Below are 12,706 nucleotides of genomic sequence, written 5' to 3'. Positions count from 1 at the left end.
TTATCTTCACATATTCTTCTTTTCCATAGCAATTACTAAAAAAAAGTACCTTTGAAAAAGTTTGCAGCAAAGCCAGCTTTATTAATGGAACCATCTGACACAAATTTCATCCATAGTTTGTTTGATGTAGATTTGATATCTTCTGGCCTTTCGTATCCACAAAAGTGTCCAATTTTTGGACTGTCTTCTGAATTTCCATCACGAATTTCCAAATAATCATAAGCACAGTTATCGTGTCTTTCAATCTGTAAAGTAATAAATCATCAATTACAAATCTTTTCATTCAGTATGATTACAATAAGACAGCCTGAAAACTGTTCTTTCAGTGTCAATTCAATACTGTAATATGAGGCATAGTTAAAATAATCAAATCAAATTCCTGTTGGTGGGGAGCTCTACCTCTGCAATGTTTGTATGGACAAAATAAGGGGAAAAAATTACTACAGCACCTGTATATTAAGTTACAGTGTAACATAATATGCAGGCCAATTTTTTTTTTTTTTTTTTTTTTTTTTTTTATTTAACATTTGTTTACCAGGAAATTCTGACTGGGACAGGCCCCATTTTCAGAGGAGGCTAGGGGCGAAACACTCCAGACACATGTCTTTGGAAAGTGGGAGGAGACTGGAACACCCAGAAGAAACCTACGTGAATACAGGGAGGACATGCAGACTCCGCACAGACTGCACCCCATAGGCTGTCACATCTGCATATTGCCTTTTCGCGTGAGATCACTGTAACACTATACGTTGAGCCCTGTTTATTGCTGTAGCACTGCTGTGGTCTTTGATTTATTCCTTTATGATGCACTGAGCTGTTCTGCTAGAGGCATTGTGTGTTTCTGAATCTCAGCCATAGTTTATTCCATGATCTGTCCATTTCTTTTGAGCCACCAAAGTGCAATTTTTTCCTGCAAATAACATTTGTTTTCCTATTTCCCCTATAAGGGAATGTTTAGTTTTTGTATAAACCAGATTAATGGAAAAATAAAACAGCTTTCGAAAATACTGTTTTTTATGGGGTTTTTTAGCTGAAAATCCAACTGGAGAACCTCTTGCTGTAAGATGACAATGTCAACTGCTGTACCACTGTGCCACCAGATGTTTACATTGATAGCATAACTATATATATATATATATATATATATATATATATATATAAAATTGACTAACTGGATAACTTATCAATAAGAGAAAAAAAAATTCAATCATAAAATGAAGAAATATTTATCCTCTGAGTAACTCATAATACTGAACTATTGTCGTTTCTAACATTTCCTTCTTATACTTTGTTCTCTCTCATTGCCCCCTTACAAAAATGATACTTGCCAAGATTACAGATTACAACTACTGATGGCGCTCAACTGGCGAAACATAAAAAAACAGTATTCTAGAAAGCTGTTTTATTTTTCCATTAATCTGGTTTATACAAAAACTATACATTCCCTTATAGGGGAAATAGGAAAACAAATGCTATTTGCAGGAAAAAATGCAGTTTGGTGGCTCAAAAAAAATGGACAGATCATGGAATAAACTATGGTCGATATTTAGAAACACATAATGCCTCTAGCAGAACAGCTCAGTGCATCATAAAGGACTAATCAAAGACAACAGCAGTGCTACAGCAGTAAACAGGCCTCAACATATAGTGTTACAGTGATCTCACGAGACAAAACAGTATGCAGATGTGACAGCCTATGGACACAGCTAATGCAAATAGGCTGTGTGCTCTTCAAAAACAGCCTTTTGCAAGGACTGAAATAACAGTGGAGCAAGTCAAAGACAAGCTCTATCATGCTATTTGGGAGGAAAGAAACTAAAATGTATTCTCTCTTTTGAGGGTGCAAACTCACTGATATCTATGACAGAAGTAGGGCTTTTAATGCCACAGCAGGCAAGTAGTGCAAAGCCACGCATGTGTGTCTGTGTGTGTGTTTGTGGGTGCCTGTGCAACAGCATTGCCAGAGTCGGTAGGGGGAACACTAGAACGGTTACTACTAAATGTGCTCTGTTCAGTTCAGAGCCATGCTACTGTGCTTTTGATGTGGCTCTTCCTTGTCTCAGAATTGCTTTTATCACTGTGTTCATCTAATGGGTATAGATTTCATCAGAATATTACAAATGACTACAAGACCCCTATATAAAAATATATATATATATATATATATTTTATATATATATATATATATATATATATATATATATATATATATGTGTGTGTGTGTGTGTGTGTGTATATATATATAAATAAATAAATAAATATATATATATATATATATATATATATATATATATATATATATATATATATACACACACACACATATGGACAACAACTCACAATCATGTAACAACTCACCAAGTACAGCAATAAAATAATACACTGAATGAATGGCATCACTTCATTTGTTTTGTTCTCAGATTTAAAATATTTCTAATAGAAATAACATTGTTGACACCTGGTGCAATTGGTGGCATTCAACTGAAGTTGCCACAGTAATTCACTTTTCTCTAGGAGTGATTTAAAATCACTTTCTCTAATCATTGGTACTGCCTGGTCAAAATGAAATACTTACGTTTCATAAAACCATTGCAACAGATACTGTGTCTATAACGGGCATTCTTTGTTTGCTTGCTTTTATTCACTGGCAACTGCTCATATATTCTCTTATTTAATTTCCGTTCGGTCTTCCCTACATAAAACACTGGACATATATCATAATTAGCTAGATATATAACTTCACTAGACAAGCAATCGTAGTAACTGAGACAGCAGATAAAGCTAACAAATCCTACTGCAGACATAAAATCCAGTATGAATAATCTACAAAAATGACTGAAACCCATGAGTATACATTCCATCTGATTTAATTGTACCTGTGAGCTTTAATATAGATGGTTATTCAAGCAGCATGCATTGCAATGTTTTTAGAGAACTACAAGTTTTTCATTTTAGATCAGACCTAGACAAAGATATTGTTGCCTTTTTTGCCTAAGCCAAACCATTCTAGATGAGACGGACAAAAGTGACTTACTGTGGCAATGTACAGTGCGTGCCACAACTGTATCTGGTCTTAATGATGTTATTTTAGGTTAGAAGAATTTAAAATTTGAGTACAACAATGGCAATGATGTCATTCATTCAGTTTATTACTTCATTGTTTTAACCAGTCAATTCTCACGTTTGTTTTATTATGTGATCTATATGGGTCTTGCAGTCATTCATAATGTTCTAATAAAGTATGTACCCGTTAGTCAAAAGACTTAACTTGTGTAAACAAAAGGTGGATTTTATAAGCTCGCTGTCAGTTCGGTATGTCATCAAAGGAGATCTTAAGGAGAAAAAAAAATAAATATAAACACATTATAAAACCAAGGAGTAAGGACTTGAGACAGGGAGCCAGATAAAAAGCAAATCTTCATCTCATGGCCTTAATCATGTTTACAGTCAATGGGATATGACTCTTAAGAGTAACAGAAACCCAGACATGTAAATAAGTTCAAGAAAATAAGATAACATTGATATGACTCTTAAGAGCAACAGAAACCTTGATGTGTAAATAAGTTCAAGAAAAAAAGAAAAAAATCAAGAGAAATGTACTCTGTGTTTGCAGTCACCATCTTTGAATCAATAAAATCATTGTGTCATCTGAAAATAGAAAAGAAAATTAGAGGGGAAGAACAGGATGAAGAAAGACATGACAGACAGTCACAAAGAAAAAGGAGGAATTGTACTCAAGACAGAAGACAGGATTTGTTAGGCAGGACACTTAGATTAGAGCAGCTCTTAGGCCAGATTCCAAACACCTTACTGTTTTTTTTTTTAATTTCTCCAAGTCTTTTGGGTTTCTAATACCATGATGGGAATGGACCCCATTCCTAAATTAAAGTACGATTAAAGTTCATGAAATTAGTATTGTTTCAATTTTTGATGTCAGCAAAAAGTGCTCTTCGGAGCACCCGCAATGTGACCAGTAATGACTCTTTCTGCAATTCATATGGAGTTACATGGATTGGTAACATATCTAAATATGATTGCAGATTCTTTTTTATAAGACCCATTGCTCCTACTACTATTGGAACTGTCTGGGTATCTTTCTTCCATGTTGCTCTTGTTTCAGCCTGCAGATCCTGATATTTTATGACTTTGTGTCTCTGTACGTAAGACACTGTAGTCACTGGGTGTAGCGATTTCAATGATCAGGGCTACTCTTGTCTTCTTTTCTTGAACCACTATATCCAGTTTTGTAACATCTATCTTTTGAACTGTTGGTAATGGGTGGTCCCAAGTGATATAAACTTCATCATTTATTATGATGCTTTGTGGCTCATGTTTCCTGTGTTTTTCAGCACTTCAATACCATAATGTTTGCACAATCTCCAGTGCAACAATCTTGCCACATTCTTATGCCTTTCAGTATACAGTCCTTCTGCCAATAGTATGTCACAACCTGCAACAAGGTGTGCAACTGTTTCCAATTTGGTTTTACAAAACCTGCATTTGTCTGTTTCTCCCACATGTTCAATGGACTTTGTAAACCAACGTGTAGGTAGCCCACTATCTTGGGCTGCCAATATTAACTTTTCATCTCTTGGTTTGAATTCACCTCTCCTTAACCATTCCTGCATTCATTCCTGATCAACATGGGGTTCTTCCAGAAGTTCTCTATACTTGCAACTATATTTATGCTTTTTCCACATTTCTTGCCTTCTCATCTGGTCCTTTACCTTATATTTTTTCTTTTGTTTTTTCGCACATTCAGTTGATGTCTGATTTTTATCCACTTCTGGTTTGATTTCCATTCTTGATTGATGCCAATATACTTCTGCTAAATTAAGCAAAGAAGCCATCTTAGATTTATTCTCCTCATGTTTCAAAACTTTCGCTACGTTTGGGTCTTGTCAGGTCAGCAGATATGTGTGGAGTCTCATGATTGCAGATCTATACATATAATCAATTTCAAGGAGGCCCATCCCTCCTTCAGAATGGAGAATATATAATCTTGGTATGTACTGATTTTTATAAATCATTTGGTAAGCATGAAGCATCCTTCTTGTTTTCCTGTCTAATCTATCCAACATGTTTTGGGGCCAGTCAGTCACTCCAAAACTGTAAGTTAGGACAGGAACAGCAAATTGGTTTATAGCTTGAGTTTTGTTCCTAGATGTCAATACTGTTTTCATGATTAATTTAAGTCTTCTGAAATATTCCTTACTAAGTTTTATTCACATTTGTTTGTGTTATATTATTGATCCTTCAATTCCCAAATATTTATACACTCCCTCTTGCTCAAGTTCTTTTATACCACATTTTATACCACACTCTTGTCCCAAACTGATATTTTCCTGACATTGCAGTTTTCCTGCTTTAAAGGTTGCTTTTGCACATTTATCAAGACCAAATGACATTTTTATATCGTCTGAAAAATTTTGACAATTTGCAGTTGTGCTTTCAGTTCCTCATCTGATGAGCTATACAGTTTTAAATCATCGTCAAAGAGAAGATGAGAAGTCTTTACACTTTGTTGTTTTCTAGGAGCCAAATTATAGCCATGGCCTAAGTTGTTAAGTAGGCAGCTTAACAGGTTAAGGGCAAGGCAGAATAGCAGCGGTGGCAGAGAGTCACCCTGGAATATCCTCCTTTGAATTTTTATCCCTGGGATAATAATTTGTCCTTTATCATGGCTTAAATGCAAAGTGGTCTGCCACTGTTTCATGGTCACTGTAATGCAGTTGATCGGTGTAGGGTGTATCTTATACATTTTTAAGCACTCTTTTATCTATGAATGTGGGATACAATCAAATGCTTTTTTGTAGTCAATTCATGTCATACTTAGATTCTTCCCCTTTTTACAGTTCTCCACTATGGCTTTATTTAGCAACAAATGATCCTTTGTTCCATATGACTTTCTTTTATTGCCCTTTTGTTCTACTGTTACAATTGAGTTTTCTTCTAAATGACTATAAACTCTGTCAGTATCAATTCCCATGTATAGTTTATATGTCATCAGAAGGCAAGTTATTGGTCTATAATTTTTAGGGTAGCTTGCAGGTTCACTCTTAAGTAGGAACATTGTTTTTCCTGTTGTTAACCAGGTTGATGTCTTTTCGGGGTGTGCACATAAATAGTTCTTAATCATGGCTAAATCTTCGTACAAAGATGTTAATACTTTCAGCCAAAAATTAGGTTCTGCATCTGAGCCTGGGGTTTTCCAATTATTGTTTTTTCTTAACTTTGTTTCAATCTCTCTGGCTGTTACTTCATCCTATTCCATATCCTGTACCCTTGAATCTCTTATTCTTTCTTTAACTTCTTCTATCCATTTAGCATCTTTGTTATGTTCCCCAGGATCTTCTTAGATACTTCTCCAAAATGTATCTATTTCTTCATTTTTTGGCGGTCTTTCAGTTCCTTTTATCTTATTTCCCAATTCTCTATAAAACTTTTTTGGATCATCAATAAGTTGCTTATTTTATACTTTTCCTTTGTGTTTATTTTCGTACCTTCTAAGTCTTTCCGCCTGTGCTGAAATTTTTAGTTTATTTGCAATAGTGCATGATAGATCCCGGTCTATTCTAATACTGCTTTATATTTTTCTCTATTCGATATTTCCATGATGGTATTCGATTTCTCTCCTTCCTTTCCCTCACTACCCAGTGTTCTTGTGGTAGAACTTTATCAGTTATTAATTTAGCTGCATAATAATATATCCTGTTTACTTCTGTTATATCACATGGGTCTCTATGAACAGTTCTACTTACTGTGTTCATTTGTTTTATCAAACTTTTAAATTTTTGAGTTTTATTAACCTTCTGCAGTCTATTTCTTTCATTGATCTTGATATATCTGTCTGTGTCTATTAAATCAAGCAACTCTTCTCTCAGCTCATTTTCTTCCAAATGAAGGGCACATCCCTTGTTTTCCAATTGCTGCGGGCATTCTATAGAAGATTCTATAGCATCTCCCCGTGGCACATTATCTTCAATTTCATCCTGTGCCATCCATTGCTCTATCATATGGGAACTCACTGGCCTATCACTCTTCAACATTGACTGCATCAGTTGCCCCAGTTTCCTGTTCCATCCCTTGCTGTCTAGTTCAAGTGAATGTTTAAACTGGTCTACTGTGGAAGGCTCCAAATTATCTTCACATGGCTCCTGACCAATTGCTTCCTGTTCCACTGATTTCCCCTTAATTTGGATATCCATTACTCTATCCTGTTGTGGTGCTTTCTGGATTAGATTTTCTACACTGAATAATCTCCTTTTCTAGGAAAGGCATAACAGATAGAGTCACAAGGAAAAAGGAAGAATTGTACACAAGACAGAAGACAGGATTTGTTAGGCAGGACACTTAGATTAGAGCAGCTGTTAGGCCAGATTCCAAACACCTTACTGCCTCTGTGTAAGTGATTTAATACTCTGTAAATCCTAACTATACAGCAAGCTTACATCAAAGTAAATTACTTGCACTGAGAACACGTCTTTTAGAATTGGGCCCCTTATGTTGCTTGTAATTGAACAGTCATACATAAATGTGAGCATTACCATGCCTACTTTCTCATTAAAAAAGGAACCAAAATGTGTATCTGGTCAGTCTCAGACTAAAGAAGGTCTTACATACTGTACTATTGCAGCATATGCCAGCTTTCCATGGCTGACTCCCGTTTGCTGCAAAAAGCTTGTAAAGATCTTTTTAGATGTTGCACAGTTATCCTTTCATTGCATATATTCATTTCAGTCTTATGAAACAGTACAGTGATTCCTTTAACAAATGTTATCCTTTCATTAAATATATTCATTTCAGTCTTATGAAACAGTACAGTGATTCCTTTAACAAATGTTATCCTTTCATTGCATATATTAATTTCAGTCTTATGAAACGGTACAGTGATTCCTTTAACAAATCACTGATGACATACAAAAAGAATCCAATGTTAGACTAATACATCAGGGAATACCTGACCCATTTTCTACTGAGCATTTTGAGCAGAACAATTTCTTCGGAACCATGACAGACTGGATCTGATGCAGGATTGCTTTGCTGCTCCCTTCCTTATACTTGCCATGATATGTTCTATGTCTCTCACAGTTCTCCCCAACACTGAATAGCATGAAGTAGGCAATGAAAACCTAGTGTTGACTTCATGACAAATGGTTTACCAATTTCCCAAAGACAATAGATATATAGGAATCACTAAAATTATTTGCCTGCTTTTCATTAACTGGCAATCTATACATTTAAAATATTGAGTTAGTAGTTTGACAAACAAATGACTCATCATCCAGGATGCACGATAATGAAGAACTGGAAAGACTTGGTTTATCTGTGAAACAGAGGATTTTATTTTCTCTTGGGTTGTGCACACTCATCAGTTATTATACTTAGGTTTGAATGTTTGTGGACAGTCTTTATTTGAATCACTTTATTTTTTTTTAAAGAACAACTTCTTGCAGATTATCAGGAAATAGCAATTACATTCTACCACTCCTACCAATGCAGTCCTCCTCCAACTTTCTTGTCTTTATCAATGTATTGTAATGAGAAAGAAATCTCTTCCTTAAGGCAGAACAGTTCGTCATCGAGTGCTGTACTTTAAATATCCAAGAGAAATTCTCATGTGCTAGGCCTCCTACTCGAATCGCTGGCACCTGATTCAGTCAGGGTTACAATTAGTGTCTGCAACTGTCTCTCTACGGGGGTGATACCTTTACACACAACAATTCATGACTTGCTTCAGTGGTCTGCACAGATGAAGTCATTTATCATTTGCTACAGTGTTGATGGTCTTCACAGCACATTCATACTGGAACAGATGGTCTCAGTGTTCAGTGGACTGCCTAGGTTCAGCTCTCATTAAGGTCTGATATCTATAATGTCCGCTTGGATCTTGTACCACCTACAATGGAAAATTTCTCTCCATCACATTTTTCATGTTTCAGTAGAAAAAGTGAGCAAAGTATTGTGTCCACAAGCAGCCCAAATCTAGAATTGAAACTTGTTCTGACCTGAATTGCTTCCATGATTTTTTTACAGGAGATGAGAGGGTCAGCTACAATTTCTTAAAAGGAAGACATTATTTTAAGCAGAATAGAACCTGCAATTTCATTACTTTAATCAGTTAAGAACCAGTAAACTTCCTTCTTTTAAGGAGAAACCTGCAAGCATCAGTTCACTTATGTAACATCCCCAGACTATAAAGCAAAGCAGAGTGTCTAACAGAAACCAATGAAATCCTACCTATGTCTATATGAATAAGGCAATTAGTATCTCATGCACTGAACTCTATGTGCTGTACTTTTGTGCTTGTCTGCCTACTTTTCCCTGCATTTCACTCGCTTCAGAAATATTTCCTAGCCTGCTAATCTCCTTTAACAATAAAACAGATGTTCATACTTTCATGGTATATAGTAAGTCATAGGATCTCAAGTCACTAAGAAGCTTGAAAAACATAATTCTGTTTGTGAATTTTATCTCTCACATGAATGCAGAATTTTCATTTATATTGTACTATTGTCCTGTCATGCATACAATGGAAGTTTGTTCATTAAACACAGGATACAATGCACCTATCCCTTTCTTTACATTACAGATATACTTTTAAGAGAAAATTATTTGACCTAGTGTTAACTAACTGACTTAAACAGCTTACCAATTTCTCAAAGAGAATTGAGTATTTGGAAGGTATTAAAATTATTTGCCTGCTTTTCAAGTTAAATCTCTCATTCATGTTTACTGATATGAGCAGAGTAATTGCAACACCAACATAGCTCAAGGTACCGCAGCCTGCTGCAAATATGTATGTAAGCCAGAGTTTCTTAAAGGATTTCAATGGACGATAACCATCGGTGATTCGTGAATACAACAGATTTGCATCTCCATGTTAAATAGCAAGTGCCAAAAAGTTTCATTTTTCATCAGATTTTGAATTTTAAGATAGCAAAAGAAAACTTTTTTCTAGCAATCTGCCCAAATTCCAACCAGTAATTTCATTTCTAAAAGCTTGTAAAAGCAATAAACATTGCTAAGGTTTGCATTGTACTGTCAATACATAAAAGATCCAACCAACTAGCACATGGAGGTGTGACTATAAATCCTTGAATAATGGCTACAGAGTAGAAGCTGTCAGTATTTTTAATATGATTCCTAAGCAGCTAAGACTCCAGAAACCTGATCCACCATTTCCTGTCCTTAGACAAGAGAAGGAAATCCCCAAAATAAAAATCTCAACCAAATCTCCCTAACACTTCCAGTCATATATCCAGTGTATTCCTATAGATATCGCAGTTCGCTAATGTGTCAGTCTTGCCTCACTCTAGGGCAGGCACATATAGATAATATTCTGTATCTAATTAAACTACAACATAAAGGGGTATCAGGTATGTCTAAAATCAAATGTTTGGTCCTATTCCACCTGGAGTAGAAAAAAAGCATGGAGTAGGATCTGTTAGCTGGGCAAACGGACACCATAAATGGTTTAACCACATTCTCATTGACCATATAAGTAAACTAGAACGCACATATGATACCTCGCAAGCATAAATGTATATATTAATATTAGCAAATTGTTATATGGATTAGCTGCCTTAATTAAGGCCCATGTAAAAAAAAAAAGAAGATGGAAAAGGTATTCCAAAACTGTCCCTTGTCAACAAGCACCATGTATAAGTCCACAGCTACATGAAATAAGACACAAGGCTTAAGTTGTAGACTGAAGTTAAGGCAATCAGAAATTCAGCTGGTATTAGCTGCACTGAATAATTTGACACAAACAAGCCTTTGATGGGGGAGGAAGCCTCCCTGTACTTTGTCAATTGTATAAGCATTTAGGGCTTTAAGTGGATCAGCAAAAGACAAAGATTTTCTTTGCTGCAGCAAATTTGCCAGAGGTAACTTCTTAACCCATGCATCTTACAATAATGTTAACACATCCAGACCACCCTTTCAGATTGTAAACAGATATTTTTAACAAATTCAGAGCTTTCTCCATACGATACACATTTTAAAACAATCTATTTTCACATTCTTCCGAAGCAAAAAGTTCCATTATCAACAAGCGTAACAGTTGATGAAGCAATACATGTTTTAAAAGAGGATGATATATTAGACTGTAGCATCTGAAGAGAAGAAATAGTTGGGATGATTGCCTTCTTAGCTGTATCTGTTATGATGGCAACACCAGTAAGAAATTGCAGAATTAGCGTTAATTCTCCAGTATTAAATTTGTTGGGTGTACCTCCAGAACTATTTGACTTCTGAAAGACTATTTTAATATCACCACTTCAGTGTCTTCTTCTAAGATTTTTTTTCAAGGAAGAAATGCCAGAAGAATCCATTTCACAAGTTTTTCTAGTTATTATATTTGCAGATTGTTGGACAGGAGAATGCAGTAGCTCCATTAATTTGTTCTTGTGAGATTCCAGCATGATGGTTGTTTTCTTTATCTTAGCAATCACAAGTTGCAGAGTACAGTAAAAAAATCAAATATTAGAGTAGCTTCTTTGCTCCTCATAAACGAACACTGGTGTCCTGTTCCAGTACCATTGTTCAGGCTTATGAAATCGAAAACATGAAATGCGACATCATGCATGACAACTTCCTCAAGGTCAGTAAATAGTGGTAGTTATCAAATAACTAAACAGAGTTAACATAGTGGCCACAAAGTACCAATGACTTATTTCTGCTTAACATAGAAGTTGATATTTGCAAAATTTTATTTAACTTGAAAAGAGTCTAGGTTATGCGGCATCATCTGGCACTGTCAGAGTTTTGGTGAAGTGCGTCCTTGTGACACAGGCACCCTTTTGGACCTTATATCATAAATTAAGTCTTAATGATTAGTCCACTTCTAATACAGATGCACTCTAAAATTTTAATATCAGCTGTTAAACTATAGATCCTGCTGCATTTATTATGAAGGATAACACTTTCATATATACAAAGTTGAAGAAAGCTGTTCTTCTAAACAACAAGCCATAGAAAACAGTCTTCTGTTTGTGTGGAAAGTTACATTTGCAGTAAAATATTATCAAGTTTCTTTATGTACAAACTTACTAAAAAACCTCAGCAGTCTAGAACAATTAATAGAGTTCCTGACATAAAACAGAACGATGAATACCATGAAAAGTAATTCCTTTATAAATGTCAAGCTAGAAAAACTGTTCAAGCTTTTGCAGTAAATACATTTGAGGAAGTGATATACGACTTTGGCAGGGAGACGCACATAAAACCCTTAATGTACAGCAGCAAGCCAGGCCACAATAAGTTAAGTCTAATGACACAGTAACTGAACTGTTTGCTTTAAAACCCACTCCAGTTGTTGCTTACTTAACAGGATATGACATATTAATGCAGACAAATTAATTGGATGCATCTGAGTGTACAATATTAATGTGATTTAGCCTACCTGGTTTAAATTCATTTTCAAGGGCTTGGTGCATGTTTTCATGTCAAAATGTTTCAGCTCAACAGAAGCCATGCTTGAAGTTCAAAACTGAATGCAGGGTTTTAATAACTTGTCTGATGGTCTACTACAAGTTATTACAACGCTTATTAATTTTTTTTTAAACAGCTACTCACAGTAACAGCAAAAAATACGATTTTTTTGAGGTTTCATAAGATTATTTCAGCTGCATAAGTGTTGAAAAGAAAAAAAGAAAATCAGTACAGATCTGGTGATATGGCAGTATAGCAGCTCATGATTTGC

At 35.3% G+C, this 12,706-nt stretch overlaps 1 protein-coding gene across 1 annotated transcript in view; it reads right to left on the bottom strand.

Moving 5' to 3' along the window:
- TLL2 (tolloid like 2) overlaps nucleotides 1–12,706 on the bottom strand; it is a 2,712,623-nt gene that overhangs the window by 301,438 nt on the left and 2,398,479 nt on the right. Inside the window, exon 13 of the mRNA XM_044056577.1 lies at nucleotides 50–245. Coding sequence (XP_043912512.1) covers nucleotides 50–245 — 196 coding nt within the window. The remainder of the gene's footprint in view (nucleotides 1–49; nucleotides 246–12,706) is intronic.

Source organism: Protopterus annectens, chromosome 14.part0 (genome assembly GCF_019279795.1).
Source record: "Protopterus annectens isolate FY-2018-M chromosome 14.part0, PAN1.0, whole genome shotgun sequence".
Lineage (NCBI taxonomy): Eukaryota > Metazoa > Chordata > Ceratodontiformes > Protopteridae > Protopterus > Protopterus annectens.
Note: the sequence above shows the minus strand (reverse complement) of the source record. Positions and strands in the feature narration are given on the sequence as shown.